Source organism: Panicum virgatum, chromosome 6N (genome assembly GCF_016808335.1).
Source record: "Panicum virgatum strain AP13 chromosome 6N, P.virgatum_v5, whole genome shotgun sequence".
NCBI lineage: Eukaryota > Viridiplantae > Streptophyta > Magnoliopsida > Poales > Poaceae > Panicum > Panicum virgatum.
In genome coordinates, this window is record NC_053150.1 from 35,948,536 (window position 1) to 35,965,410 (window position 16,875).

A 16,875-nucleotide genomic window follows, 5' to 3' on the forward strand; every position below is an offset into this window, starting at 1 on the left:
TAATCTCAATCTATGCAATAAAAGAAAATTAGATAAGTGTTACTTCCGATTGCAAAGGAACAAATAAAGGCTCATTTCAGATCCAGGAACTGCAGACTAAATGGTGAGGTTACCCTTCTGCTTTTATGTGTAATGTGACTATAAGTCAGTATGTATCTGTGGCCAACCCATGTACCTTCCACTGCCTGAATCTCTACAAAGTTGCACTCTCTAGTCTGAACCATGGCCTCCGTCATTCCTTTCAAGCTCATCTAATTTCTTGAATCCTATTTGTTCACATCTTGTCCTGAAGGTACCCACACATTTTTGGTTTCCAGAACCAGACAAACCAGAAATATGACAGTTGAACTCCATTTACAGTTTCACAACATAGTGAAACGCTCCAGTGAGCTATGGTTTTAAGATAGCTTTGTGGCCCATATATTATACAGATGCTCCTATGCTTCATGACCTAGAATTGCTGCCTTTCCAAAATGATGAGTCACCGTGGATAAAAGATTCCCTTGTTTACTGTTGAAACTTTGCTTTATTTTCTATCAAAAGAAAGATAAAAGCGGAAAAATTTCCTAGTGCAGTCTAATTGCGGCATAACTTTCCTTGTATGGTTTCTTCTCTTTATGCTGGAAAAATGCTGGAACTTGTATTCCACATGACATTTTCCCATTTGTAACAAGTCATAGCAACCTAGAATGTCATACTTACGTGTTTTGACAACATTAAAAATCTTAAAAGCTAGCATTGCAATTCTCTGTTTGTAGTTTCTGTTGCTATCCTCCAGGTCAGTATGTACAATATAATTGTCTGAAATGGCAGAGAAGCTTGACATTTGAAATCATTGGAAATGTGGAAGTTAAATGTATGAAAAAGAGTAAGTTGGCACATGCAATTGTTGAAAATTACACACTTAGTCCCACCAGGCTAGTTCCAGATGTCATTCATTCCTTTGTGTGGTGAACTGGTGATGGTATGGTCATGGTAAGGGGAAAATTTTTAGCCATGCATATTTTGGTGTTTCCATCTGAAACTAGTATCACTTGGACATTTGCCAGTCATAGGGATATATTTATGCCTTCATCTGGATGTGACCAATTTTGATACATAGATCTCATTATTTGGATATTTATAGATTTACTATAATATACAATGCTAATAAGATACTAATTAAAATGGTAATATCCTAAGGGGGCATGATCCCTAATGGTATTTAGGTAGTTTCTACTAGCCTAACTTTCTAACTGCAAAAGGAAGTTATTGCCTTATAGATGCTTTGCTGATTTAGATTTTCTGCCTTACTGCTCAGGAACAGAATTTTATAACATAATTGTTACCAGAAAACATATGATGTACTACTTTTGAAAACTCGTACTCTCTCTTTCTTTTTACAGTAATCAAGACAATCAAGAAATGAATGCTGGCAGAATCAAATTGAGACAAAATTTTTGTAGTGTCCCTATAATGTAGGGTTAATTTGATCTAGCCTCCAGCAATTTTGCCAGCTTTGAAATATGCTGCTATGATGTATGAGCATGCTATTTTCCATGATGGCCGCGTTTTGTCTACCAAGACAACACTGATGACACCGTGATGACGGCAAAGGCATCACCCTGTTTTAGTCATAATCCAAACCTGCTGCATAAGAAAAGAGAATAAATACTGGTGCAGCAAGCTGTATTTGAAATACAACTTCAAAAGAAGACAAAGGAAATACTGAAAACTTGAAGAATCTTACTCTGTCATGTGGAGGCACCATCTAGTTGGTCTACAGCACCACTGTCCTCTGTCTGCTCCTCATCCTCTACCATACCCTCTTCCCCAAATATATGGATTTCATGCCTTGGACGGTTAGGAAGGAGAGCTGCTGCCTTTGTAATGGTGGCCTTGACAGCCTCCACCTCCCAAAGCATTGCATCCTGACAATTAATGCTGACCCAGAGACATTTGAGGGAGCAAAGGAGGCTAATGCCAAAATCAAAGTCAGTTCCATATGTGGATACTGTATCATGTGCAACGAATCTAAACCAAAGACGGTTGAGCCTTGGCATTGCACCTGCTTCAAATATCAGGCTCATCATTCTCTTCTTCTTTTTCAAGTACATAGAAGGGCGAAAATGGAAATCCTCAAGACACTGGAATCCATTGGGTTTTATCATGAGCGATTCCTGCGGGTATTCTGTTGTGAAAATTTGGAGACAGCGTAGAGCAGGCAAGTCTTTGAGCACATCAACATCTCCGCCTCCCACTTCTTCTATAAAAATAACTAAGTTGGTGAGTACTGAAAGGTAGGATATCCACTTTGGGAGTCTAGGGAAAATTGAACTTTTGTTAGACGTCCGAATATGACATGGACGAGGGCACAATGAATCAAACAAGAAATCCATGGAACAACGTTCCGTTGTCTCAATCCGCAGGGAGTGGAGGTTTCTTTCTCCAAGATTACAGAAAGATGAGATCAGAGATTTCTTAAAGCTTCCTTCACCATTAATTGCATTGCCACCACACCACTTAATACCAAGAACCTTCAGTTTGGTTAGGTTTCTCAACTCCTGCACAACTTCTGGGGAGTTTTTGCTGGCATCCAACATTGAAAGTTCCTCTAGGGCTGTCATGTCACCAATCCCATTTGGCAATCGTACACCATTAGGGACAGATAGGCGCACTAATTGGTGTAGTTGAACAATAGTTGCTGGCAGTTCTTTTATTCTGGTAGCTCTGAGATCTAGTGTTTGCAAGTGTTGTAACCTTCCAATTTGGATTGGGATCTTACCGATATTGCTGTTATAGAGACTTATATACCTCAAGTGGCTCAAACTTCCAATATTCTCAATGTCTCTGTCCTCTAAATTAGGACAATTTTGTATATCTAGGACCCGTAAAATATGAAAGTTCAAGAGAGGTGGTATCTTCCCAACATTACCAAATACAGTAAATGACCGAACTTGAGACAAGCTTTTCGTCCCTAACAAGAGACATTGTGCTTCACTGTTTCCCTGGAGTGAGAGACGCCGAATTTTGTTAGTCGAAGATGTCAACTTATGATCAGCCATTATAGTAACAAAATTTTCTTTATCTGCTAATGATATAATAAGATCAAACATTATATCATGTACCCGGCAAGCTCTTGGCCTTCCACTGTAGTCAGTGCCTACTGGTTCGATCATGTTTCTATTGATGAGCTCGCTGAAGTAGTTTTCTGCAGTATCCACTAAGTTTTGTCCTTGTTGTTCTGCAATAAATCCTTCGGCTATCCATTTCCTTATTAAACACAACCGGCCTATCACATGATCTTCTGGAAATATACTTAGATCCAAGAAACATATCTTCAAATAGTGGGGTAAATCACAATAGCTAAGAAACAATATCTTTTTAACAAGTTCCAGCTCATGATCTTGCTCAAGTGCAGATCCAAGAGAATTCCGCACCCTCTCCCACTCTCTTTTAGAGATTGGTTTAGTTGCTAATAGGCTAGCAATATTAACTATGGCTAGTGGCAAACCATGGCATTTCCTTAGTATATCATCAGTCACTAATTTCAATTCAGGAGGGCAATCATCTTTGTGGTAGAAGATCCTTTTCAAGAACAAGCTTCTTGAGTCGTCACTATCAAGGGGCATCATATGGTAAACATATTCTTTGTGTGGAAAGCTGCAATAATTTGCAACATCGTGAATTCGTGTAGTTGTGATTATTTTACTTGCATTATTGTTTTGGGGAAAAGCACATTGGACTTCTTTCCAAGCTTGTTTGCTCCATAGATCATCAATTATGACAAGGTACCTATCAGGCAATTTGGTGAAGAAGCATTGCATTAGTAGCAATCCAAGGAATGTGTCCAATCACCATTGAATTTGATGTAACGGTAGATAAGGAGCTATGGATTCGATAAATAGCATATTGCATACAGGCATACATCAGCATCCTTCGCCAGACTTAGAAATCTACATGTTACAGCTACAACTCTAAAGACACAGATCCTAATGCCTAAACAAATGCTGCCACTTAGCCAACAGGGCATTTGCAATAGTGTGCATATTATTGGGTAGGTACTTTATCGAGTAGTGCCAAATCCATTACTTGAAGTGTGTATCTGTGTGTTTGTGATTAAATGTGTGCTTTAACAATTTTTTCTGTAGACCAGGTCTTGAAATCTGAATGATGTTTCCTGTTTTTTTTTTCTAAAAAAGTAGTTTGATCTAGTAAGTGCTGGCTGTTCTGCAGCAAGCTAGGGGAAACTCAATTGAACATGAATATCTTGTTTCAAGCCCCATTTGTACCTTTCTTTATTTTTTTATCTCCAAAAAGTTTCTATGCAGGGAAAAAAATCTATATATCTGTTTCAATTTTTTAACTTTGATTGTGCAATGTGCATACACACATAAGTGAACTGATTACACAAAGAGAAAGGAGCTGAGCCAGAAACTCGAATTTTCCTTGAGGCGGAGACCTCTGTCCCTGCAAATATACTATAATATAAACACATGTTTCTTTCATGTATTATCGCGTACCTTTTATTATGAAGATAGTCCCTACTCATTTTCACAAGCTGTGGATATTCACTTGTTTTGAGATAAAGATTTTCCTGCACCCTTGCAATGTCTTGAGTTTGATCTTCTGCAATCGGGCTACTCTTAAGAAACTGCAATAGTGTGTCACTGAGAATCTTATTGACATTAGGGCTTCGGGTCATGGAGACAAAGGCAGTGCAGTCGAATTGACTTCGAACCTTCTGGAAGACCTGATTAGCAAGTGTTGTCTTGCCTAATCCCCCAAATCCAACAATTGAAACAACCATACGCTGTGTGTGCGAACTAATGCTATTGGTGAGCCATTGGACAAGTTTGTCCATTTGGCCATCTATACCCACAAGTCTATCTGCCTCCTCAAAGAGCGCAGGTAACCTGGGATCAATTGCCACGGACTTTGGGAGTAAAGTGGATGGATCAATCTTATACCTTTTGCGCCGATCATTAACCTCTATCACACGTTCCTTCAGCTCATTAATCTGAATACTGATATGATAATGTGCTTTCAGAGTGATGACCTTGCTTATGATCTTCTGGATGAACCCATTGCAGGTTGCAGCACGGCCAAGGTGGTGCATGAAGATGTCAATGCAATCCTCAACATCATAGGATAGCTCCCTCAACTGGCCCATCCACTCCTTTACTTGCGACTTTGCTTCCTCCGACTCCGACACCATCTCCAGGGCGGTGGTCATGCTGCTTAGTTCATCCCGCAGAAAGAGGATCTGCCGATGCACACCTTGGATGTTGGCATCCTCCCTCTCCAACATGCTGCCGAGCCTGCCGAGGAGGGGGTTCATCACCCCTATCAGAGCACTTGCTGTCTCCCCAACCATCTCTCACTGTGCACTCTACAGAAGTTCGCAAGAAATTTGCTGCAACGGATCGTACTGGAATGACGCTTGTATCTCTTATATTCCAGCACTCGTCTGAGCAGGAAGTTTCGCCCATGCCACCCAGACGCGTGGACTGATAGGAATAGAGGCTTACCAGGTCATATGTTGTCAGAGTGGTCGTGTAGGACTTGAGAAAACCACTAGAAGTTACCTTATGCGTCGAGGCATTTAAAAATACAGCACAGCTTGTTCTACGCGATTGCTACACCAGATCTGCTATCAAAAACTACTCCCTCCATGTTTGTCCATATGCATTTTTAGATTTCGAGTAGTTAGTCTTTCATCTTTCTTGACGTGACCTTTGATGACTACAGAAGGTAACAACTATCTAGATCGCTCATCTGTGTGCAAATACTATTAAGTTTGTAATGACATTTAGCATACAATGTTCTATACCTTGAGCTAGCTTCATTGTAATATAGGAAATTTATGTTCGAATTTTCTTTAGCGAAAACCTTGTCTTGTGGCAACTCGAAAACATCATATTTGAGCAGGCAACAGAAGCGCGAATATCATAGATTGGGTCTACCTTATACACTGGCACCTGTTTAGGTCATTAGGTGACTCCAATCTACTGGTCTTAAGGTCTTCTAGATTGCCAAATCTACTGGTCTTAAGGTCAACTTTTCAAAATCATGAACTGCCCCTTTCAATGCTCCTGCTGGTGTCTTGGGCTGCAAATTGTGGCACTTGATGGGAAGGGACACCAACCTAGCAAAGACTCCATCAGTCAATGGAACCTTTTAGGTCGGTGATTCCCGTCCTGAAAACCTAAGAGGAGTACGGTATTGGCGAAGAGTAGCAATTGAATAGTCAGCATCATCAACTCGGTGATTGTCGTTATCGAGTCAAGTATTCATACCTCGACAGTTGAAATATGTATAGAGTCATCACATGCAGACGAGCACATGTATGGACTAATATTTTACTAACAGAACTAACAAAAAAAAACATGAAAGCTTCAATTTCTTTCAGCAGCTTCTTAGCATCATTGAAGTACGATGACAAATAAGTAAAATTCAAATGTGTGATTTCTTCAAGTTCAAACTCAGACCCGTTATCTGAAGAATTCAAATATGACACCAGCTGAAGAAATCACACATTAATTTGAATTATGTACACAAGGTGAATATCTCTACAACCATGCATCATGAGTCGTGACTATGGTGTCTCTTTCCTCTCCAACCCCTCTCTAACACACACACACACACACAATCGATTGAACGTGTAAATTGAGTTCTACAAGTGGTTCATCACCTTAATGAGATCACTCACCATCGTTCATTCATTCCATCCATCTGTCCCTGTGCAGTATGTAGTCTTTGGAAATGTGCAACAAAATATTTTATATAATGCATAATGGAATTTTTTTTGCCTTTTCTTTAGTCCCGGTTCCATAACCTTAGGCATTCTGTAGCAGTGGCCGGCCAATTCTTGGGCCCAAGTTGGCTTGGCACTACTACAGAAATGATTTCCAGGAACGCCCAATTTTTTTCCAAGGGCGGCTGTAAATGTACCCCGCTCCTACAACAGGAGCTGGGTACTGTAGCTTTTCGCCCGCCCCTGGAAATGCATCTTCAGGGGCGGGTGACGGCACCACCCGCCTCTAAAAACAGGGCTCATTTTCAGGGGCGGGTGGTGCCGTCACCCGCCCCTAAAGATTAGATTTCCAGGGGCGGCCGGTGCCATCAGCCGCCCCTGGAAATGCGCCCTATTTTCAGGAGCGGCTGATGGCACCGGCCGCCCCTGGAAACCATTTCTAGGGGCGGCTGGTAATGCCACCCGCACCTGAAAAGCATAATAAATATCTAGCCGCCCACCATCTTCTTCGTCCCGTCAGAACAGTGCTCTCTCGGGAGAGGTGTTGTCCGAATTTTCCATGCATCATAAATAGGGGGGAGGTTTTAAACTCGATTTCCTTGAAGTTGGAGGCTCTAGGAGGTAAGTAGCACCTAATTCTATGTTTTTTTCTAAGCTTTTGGGTTAATTTTAATGGTCAAATTGTGCTCTCATTTCTCTATCTAGATGTAGATCTTAATTAGGTGGATTTATCATTTAAGCCACGAATTGCTTTAACTTTTTGGATAAATTTAGGCTATTTTAGTTGGAGCACATGACTAGGTAATTATTTGGGACCAATCTTTAAGTTTTAGCCTCATTTAGATGTGAACATATTTCCGAAAATTATAGAGGAGAGAGAAAATGATATGATTTCCCTCATATATTTATACACATGCAAGATATTTTTTCCATCCTATGTTTTCACACGAATTATTATTTCTCTTATTTGAAATTATGTGAAATCCGAAAGAATAACAAAATACTTTCAGAAAACGCAAGACTTTAACCCTAGAATTAACATCAAAGATTTATTATTATATCGGATGACATAGTAAATTGACTTTATCCAATATTTATGCTTATGTGTAGATTTACTTGGCATATATTTCGCAAATTATTTAAGAGCTTGTTTTAATTCATTTGAATCATGTATTGTTTTTCTATTATTGGTGTTTAGAGATGGATAGAACTTGGATGTACAAACACGAAGAACGAATACATATTTTCGTGGAGAAGTAGATAAATTCATTCAAGCTGCGGAAAACCATGCAAGAATTGAGAAGACACAGATGATACATTGCCCACCTGCAAAAATCTGAGAGTATTCAGCAACACAACTATAATTAGATCGCATGTGTTGATTAGTGATTTTGTAGACAACTATATGATCTGGAATAAGCATAGTGAAGAAGAACAAACTCAGAGAGAGAATTCAATCGATGAAATAATGCAAAAGCCCGAGTTTAATATATTGTTTGATGCCTTTGATGATGCTGGCTGTGAGGATGAAGGTGTTGGTGGTGGTCATTATGATGGTGTCGACGGGAGTCCAATAGATCTTGGCAGTGATAATGATAGCGATGAACTTGATGATGGTGATTTTCTGAGCCAGTTGTTGCGTTACACTAAAGCGGAGCTGTTGGTTGGTAGTGCTAAGGGGTTAGAAAACTTCGAGACGGTGAAGAAATTAGCAGAGGAAAATATATATGAGCGGTCTAAAGGATGTCCGAAACACTGGACCATTCTTCGTTTTGTACTTGAGCTATTGACCCTAGAGGCTAAGCACAGCTGGTCAGACAGTAGTTTCAATGATCGCCTAGGTATGTTGGCCTGGTTGCTTCCAAAGCCAAATAAAGTGACTGCGAACACATATCGAGCAAAGAAGCTTGTCAGCCCGTTCACAATGGGTGTGGAAAGAATTCATGCATGCCTGAATCATTGTATTTTGTATTGTGGGGATGCTTTCAAAGACTTGGACAAATGCCTTGTATGTTCTGCAAATAGGTACAAAAACAATGCTGGTTATTGTGGTGGTGATAATCAAGGTCCAGGAGACAGGAACAAAAGGAAGAGTAAGGATGCAGCGAATAGTGTTGCAGAGGCACCAGATACTACTTTAGGCATCTCTGAGAAGCAGAGGCGAATTTCGGCGATGGTTATGTGGTACCTCCCGGTTGCCGACTGCCTAAGACATTTCTTATCCAACCCAAAGGATGCTGAGCTGATGCACTGGTGGGATTCAGATAAGCGCAAGAAGGGCGATGGAAAGCTTCGACATCCAGCTGATGCTCGGTAGTGGAAGAAATTTGATGAGCAGTATTATCTGGAATTTGGAAAGGACCCAAAGAACATTAGGTTTGCGTTGAGTAAGGACGGAATGAATCTGTTTGGTGACAGGACTAGCACTCACAGCACTTGGCCGGTGATATTGACGATGTACAACCTGCCTACATGGTTGTGCTAGAAAAGGAAATATCTTCTATTGTCCATCCTTATACAAGAACCCAAGCATCCTGGCATCGGTATTGATGTTTTCCTTGAGCCTCTGATGCAAGAGATGGAAACTCTTTGGAAGGAGGGTATCGATATGTTTGACGGCTTCACACGACAGACCTTTAATCTCAGAGCTATTATCTTCACCACCATCCATGATTACTAGGCTCTATTTGTCCTTTCGGGACAGGTCAAAGGTAGGACGGGATGCACGGTCTACGTGGATGAGACCGTATCATCTTTCCTGGAAGGTTCTAGAAAGTTAGTTTACCTTGGCCACAGATGCTTCTTGGTGGAAGGACATCGATACCGAAGTAAGAAGTTCTACACATTTTTTGATGGCAAGGCTGAATTACATTCTGCTCCAGTAAAAAGAGACGGGCACTATATTTTCAGAATGGTGAGGACCATCCAGGTTAGCTATGGGAAGGTGACAAAAGATGGAAAGAAGCAAAATAGAGATAAGGCACCAATCGAAGGCGTACCATTCAAGAAACAGTCCATCTTCTACAAGTACTTGCCATATTGGGGTGATCTTGAAGTCCGCCATGCAATCGATGGTATACACCTGAAGAAGAATGTGTTTGGTAACACGATTGGGCTTCTTCTGGAGACATCAGCAAAGACAAAGGATACCTTAAAGTCACGTCAAGACCTAGTAGCCATGAAGATAAGGGAGGATCTTCACCCTATAGATAAAGGAAATGGAAGATATGAACTTCCCCCGGCTTCCTACAACTTGACGCATGATGAGAAGAAGGCAATGTGCGAGAGCTTACGGGGAGTCAGAGTCCCAAGTCGTTTTTCATCCAACATAAAGAAACTATTCTCAATGAAAGATCTATCGCTATGCGGCTATAACTGTCACAATTGTCATGTTTTGCTGACGGTGTTCCTCCCTATTGCAATAAGAGCGATTAAGCCAGTATTCGTGAAGATGGTAATCACTTGGATGTGTTATTTCTTCAACAAAATTTCTCAAAAGGTGATCAACGAAGATGAATTGAATGATCTCCAAGAATTTATTAGGGAGACTATGGCACAACTTGAGATGTGTTTCCCTCCCGGTTTTTTTGATATAACGGAGCACTTAATGATTCACATGGTCGACCAGATACGTGCACTTGGCCCACTTTACCTTCACGAAATGTGGACGTACGAGCATTTCATGTCCATTCTAAATCGGTACGTACTAAATCGTGCTTACTCTGAGGGTTCCATGATCGAGGGATACAATACTAAGGAAGTAATCGAGTGTTGCCTTGGTTACCTAAATGATAAAGTATCTATTGGTTTGCCCGTTCCACGCTTTTTTGGGAGGTTGGAAGGGGTTGGGACAGTTGGGAGGAAAACATTTATTGACAAGGATTTTAAAGGAGTGCAATAAGCACATTATTGCATCTTGCAGCATCTCGCGATAAAGACACCTTTACTCAATGAGCACTTGAGCATAATTCGTGCCGAATCTAATGGCCGCTCGGATGATTGGATCATGAGAGAGCACAAGCGTCAATTGACTGCATGGTTGAAGGACATGGATCTACCAGATGGGAAGACCGTGGAAGAACAAACGATTAAAAGATTAGCAGCAGGCCCATCAAGCCAGGTCACATCATGGCAAGGGTACGATATTAATGTATATTTATTTTATAATGCCGCAAAGGGCAAGAAGACTGTATCCCAGAACAGTGGTGTCCGCATTGAAGCCTTGGACAAGAGAACAGACCAAAGTATAACTTACTATGGTGTCATAGATGATATATGGAAAGTGCACTATGGTTTCAATATACAAATTCTGGTTTTTCGGTGTCATTGGGTCAAACACCCTAGAGGGGTTGAGGTGGATGGCAATGGACTCACCATTGTTGACCTCAATAATGTTGGTTGCAAAGATGACCCATGGGTACTTGCTTCACAAGTCGCACAAGTTCTATATGTAGCTGACCCCGCAAAGAAAGGAAAGCATGTTGTTGTCCCAGGAAAACAAGATATCATCGGGGTTGATGGTATCAACGATGTGGAAGATTATAATCAGTACAATGAAATGAACCTCTTCACAGACCTACCCCAAAAGATGAAGATTATAGAAGCAAGTTTAAGAAAAGATGACAAGCCATGGACACGCAAGGATGGCGAATTGATAATTGTAATTGGTTAAATCAGTAGTTATTTAAAATCAGATTGCATGTAATCGTATTTTTCTCTTGTATTCTGAATATCAAACCTGTTAATGAACTATTTGTTGATGTATTTTTCTCCCAGATTTTTGAAAGAGTTTTGTTATTTTTTTCAAATTTAATACAACCTAGAACAAGGACAATATCAATCTCAGAAACTCACACTTAGAGATAGTAGACTTAACAAATTCATAGCCTACATTACCTAGCGACAGAATACATGCATGAAAACTCATAGCGAATACATGTTGCAAAAGCTCAATTGCATGCTTACTACATCATCTAAGGAATATTATTCCAAACCAACAAGTACTGAACATAGTTAACATCATCAATCTTGTACCCCAGGGCATCGTCAATGAAAATCAATGCACGGATAAGACAGCTGTCCTTTGCTTTGCTTCTACGAGGAAGTGCTTTGCCGTAGACGGTGAACATTGGTTCCTCGGTAGGATCTGGCGTAGTTCGAAATTCATAAGAACTCTGGTAGAGCCCTTCCCTTGTATATTCTTGTCCGGACTCAGTCGAATAATAACCCAACTGCTCAACGGCTTGACATAAAATTTCTTCTAAGCTTATTGCCGTAAAAGTGTTACCAAATATACCCTGCAATGGAGATGGAATGCAAATATAATTAACTGCTTTGCGCAATCAAAGAAACTATCATAATTCTTGAAAATAACAAAATTTACTTACTATGTCATATAGATTTTCTCGTGAAAGAGTCTCGCAGAGAGTAATAATATCTTGTTGATTCTGTTGAAGTGCTTTGATTTTGAACCATGACAAATCTCGAATAAGATAACCATAATTCTGAAGTTCCAAAAGGCAGGCTTCTATGGCTCTTCTTTCGTAAGTCATCTGAACTGGTGATTCTTTCCCACTGGCCACTATTTGAATCATGGTACCTCCATCTTGTCTTGATGGTATCTCGAAAGAGATTGTCATTTTCTTGAATTGTTGGCGTTCTGTGGTTACTACTTGAAGAGGTGAACCACCTAGGTATTGTAGAACCTCAGTAAGCCATTTAAACAAATCGATACGCTACATTAGAGGCAATGTAAATAAACATTAATAATTATTTTTATTACTGAGATCAAATATTGTGGATTATAGACAAAGAAATGATTCTTACTATGCCTGGAGCTGGATTGTTCTGTTGAGAACATCACCTTGGTCTAGTCCTGTTGACTCTGCTGAAAGTGATGCCAGGATTATGAGCCTGGGGCGGGTCGTAATCCTGATGCGGCATACCATGACCAAAGCCACCACTTGCCATATCGATACGCTGCTCAAATATGTGTATTTATTTACTAAATCACTCACTAAATTATATGTGCATCAATATATTTACATCAAAATATAAATCACTAACTAAATTATATACATCAATATAACACGTACCTGGATCAATATATGTGCATCAATATATACATATCAATATATATTACTAACTAAATTAATAAATCGTTAACTAAGTATACTTTCCATTTACAAATGGAAAGAATGAAAAAAACAAAATATAACACGTACCTGGAAGATGGCGGCTAGGGGCGCGTGCGGGGGGAGTTGGTGGCGCGGCGTGCGCGGGGGGAGGTGGCGGCGACGGCGCATGGGGAGGTGGCGGCGTCGAGATCTATTCTGGATGTGGCTAAGTGCGGCATTTTCGTGTATATATAGGCTGACCATTTTCAGGGGCGGGTGACCCCAGCACCCGCCCATGCTAATGCGTTTCTAGGGGAGGGTGACACCACCACCCGCCCCTAGTAATAATTCTCAATTTTCTTCAAAAAATTCAATTAGTTCCTTAAAAATAGCAAAACAGATCAAAGAAACTTGAAAATTTAACCTTATCATTGTTATGACCAGTAGAACACGAAAAAAATATGAAAGTTTTATTCCAGTGTATATTTTCCATGAGGATGTGAAAATCTCAAAGATTGGTTTGATGTTATAGTAGTGAGAAGCCTACAATGTGATTTATACACTATAACTTTTAATATATCATCAAAACACTGTTCACATATTTTTCTTTTGCTTTATTTGTGTCAATAATGGTAGGGTTAAATTTTCATATTTTTTGGATGAGATTTGCTACTCATTTGGACATAAAACTATTTTCAGAAAAAATTGAAAAAGATTTCCAGAGGCGGGTTATAAATGGTAATAGGTTTCTAGGGGCGGGTGACACCACCACCCGCCCTAGTAATAATTCTCAATTTTCTTCAAAAAATTCAATTAGTTTCATAAAAATAGCAAAACAGATCAAAAAAACTTGAAAATTTAACCCTATCATTGTTATGACCAGTAGAACACAAAAAAATATGAAAGTTTTATTCCGGTGTATATTTTCCATGAGGATGTGAAAATCTCAAAGATTGGCTTGATGTTATAGTAGTGAGAGGCCTACAATGTGATTTATACACTATAAACTATAATATATTGTCAAAACACTATTCACATATTTTTATTTTATTTTATTTGTGTCAATAATATTAGGGTTAAATTTTCATATTTTTTAGATGATATTTGCCACTCATTTGGACATAAAACTTTTTTCAGAAAAAATTGAAAAAGATTTCTAGGGGCGGGTGACGCCACCCCCCGCCCCTGAAAAGCCATTTCTAGGGGCGGGTGGTGGCGTCACCCGCCCCTACAGAGCATTTCCAGGGGCGGGTGAAGCCACCACCCGCCCCTAGAAATCGAAACCCTACATAATACAGTGGCATCCCAGGACATAGCCACTTTCGCGGACTGAGCAAGGGGACGCCGCCAGGCTGCCAAAATTTGGACCCGAGCCCACGCCGCCACCCGTTCTCCACGCCGCCGCCGCCGCCGACCCGCACCAGCGCTACCCCGGATCCCGTCCTCCGCGCCACCGCCGCTGCCCCGGATCCGGTCGTCCTCGCCGCCTCCGCCGCCCCGGAGCCGGTCGTCCGCGCCGCCTCCTCCTCGACCCGCGCCGTCGAGCCCCGCTGCCTCCTCCTCGACCTGCGTCGTCGAGCCCCGCCGCCTCCTCCTCGACCCGCACCATCGTGCCCCGCCGCCTTCTCAACCCGCGCCGTCAAGTCCGCGCCGCCTCCTCCTCCCACCTCGCCATTGAGTCCGCACCGCCTCGACCCGTCCTCAAGCCCGTCCGCGCCGCCTCGACCCATCCTCAAGCCCGCGCCGTCGAGCCCCGCCGCCCCCGCGACAGTTTAGGTTTTTTTTTAATTTTTTTATTTTTATTTCTGTATATGTTGATATATATATCTCTTAGAATCTCTATAATAATTCCTATAGTTATTTATTAGTCTTAGAAATAATTTCTATATATGTTGATCCTAAAATTTCTATAAATAATTCTTATAGTTATTTATTAGTGTAAGAAATAATTTCTATATATATTGATACTAGAATTTCTAGAAATAATTCTTATAGTTATTTATTTGTCTTGGAAATAATTTCTGTATATGTTGATATATATCTCTTAGAATTTCTATAAATAATTCCTATAGTTATTTATTAGTCTAAGAAATAATTTCTATATATGTTGATTCTAGAATTTCTATAAATAATTCCTATAGTTATTTATTAGTCTAAGAAATAATTTCTATATATGTTGATCCTAGAATTTCTATAAATAATTCTTATAGTTATTTATTGGTCTTAGAAATAATTTCTGTATATGTTGATCCTAGAATTTATAGAAATAATTCTTATAGTTATTTATTTGTCTTAGAATTAATTTCTGTATATTTGGATATATATCTCTTAGAATTTCTATAAATAATTTCTATAGGTATTTCTTAGTCTAAGAAATAATTTCTATATATGTTGATCCTAGAATTTAGAATTTCTATAAATAATTCCTATAGTTATTTATTAGTCTTAGAAATAATTTATATATATGTTGATCCTAGAATTTCTATAAATAATTCTTATTGTTATTTGTTAGTCCTAGAAATAATTTCTGTATATATAAATCCTCGCATGACACAACTCGTTTAATGTCGCATTCCGTTCACGTCTCCATCGTATGACATGACTAAACTTGTTTGGCCATCCTCGTTTAATGTAGAAGTTGTAAATGTCTGATCCGTCGCCATCTTCCCCGCCAAGGGAGGTGCCAATGACACAGAGGAGGAAATTGAACAACTCGCCTCTCAAATGGACTGGGGTGACGACGCCGGAGTTCAGAGTGGGGATGACAAAGTTGACCGGGAAGGACAGGGGGCGTACGTAGCAGGAGTGTGGTTGGATGCTATAGATCCACATCCGATCCCTCCAAGAGAAAGGTTTTTGTTGTCAGATTTTGATTCAGATTACGTTCCGAGTCCAGCACGGGTAAGGACTTACAATCGAGCATTTATTGTACACTTTTAAGAAATACATGTAATAAGTTGATGAATTCGGATATGTTCCATGTAGGATGCTGAGATAGGAAGAAGTAGACGTCGAGGCCAACGTGCAAACGCAACAGAGGAAGAACTTGAAGGCAATGAAAGCTCTGGTCTGGAACCTCAAACAACTTCCTCTGGCAGCTTGAATAAAAGGAAACGGGGTTAGCGTGGAAGAAGCAAATACACCGAAGGCCAATGGGTGGTCAACGTAATTAGTGTTGCAGGCGAGCCCATAGAGCCTCCAGAGGTCTGCGCAAAGTTTAGGAACACAATCGGTTCAATAATAAGGACAAATATGGTTTTGGATCCAACGATCCCCGATTGGCCAACAGTTCCTGAGGGAAGGAAGGAGGTGATGTGGCAAATGTTGAGGCAAACCTTTATTTTGCCAAGAGGAACTCAAGATAGGGTGAGGCATTATGTTAGAAAGATGCTGGTGAGAGTTTCCGCCGGTGGAAGAGCGAACTCAACACTAAGTATGTCAAAACTGGCCAAACACCATTTGCGGATTACGGGAAAATCACTCAAGTACAATGGGAAGAGTTTGTTCGGCAAAAAAGCACCGAACAATCTCTAGCGCTAAGCAAGAAAAATACTGAGCAGGCAACGAGCAATGTACATAAAGTCCATCTTGGCCCGGGTGGATACCAAAGGAAGGCTGATCAATGGCGCCGTGAAAGAGAGGCTGCAATAGCCGCAGGGCAACCAGACCCTTATGAAGGCCTTACTGAGAGTGCCATGTTCTGGCTTCAAGCCAGGAAGCCTAAGATAGTGGAAGGCAAGCCACATTTTGACAAACCCGAGAATGAAGCCGTCGCACCAAAAATGTACGAACTTACCGAGCTTCAGAAACAAGGAAAGTTCAGCATCAAGAGGGACAATGACGTGCTTAGTACAGCCATTGGGACCAAAGAGCACGGAGGCTGCATCAGAGGCGTGTCCTCAAAGTTGACCTTTAGGGATGGATTCGAGGAGGACCGCTTTACCTACAAGAGCCATGACTGCTACAAGGAAGAGATGATACAAGTGGCAGAGAAAGCAACGGAATTAAAGTTTAAGGAAATGT

At 40.6% G+C, this 16,875-nt stretch overlaps 1 protein-coding gene across 1 annotated transcript; it reads right to left on the minus strand.

The window, feature by feature from the left end:
- Positions 1 to 4,385: 4,385 nt before the first annotated feature.
- LOC120678107 (disease resistance protein Pik-2-like) lies at positions 4,386 to 5,356 on the minus strand. Its single transcript, XM_039959268.1, has 3 exons — positions 4,721 to 5,356; positions 4,503 to 4,633; positions 4,386 to 4,449 (listed from the first exon to the last, which is right to left on the minus strand). Exons 1-3 carry the CDS (start codon positions 5,354 to 5,356, stop codon positions 4,386 to 4,388), a joined length of 831 nt encoding a protein of 276 aa, XP_039815202.1.
- Between the last annotated feature and the right edge of the window lie 11,519 nt (positions 5,357 to 16,875).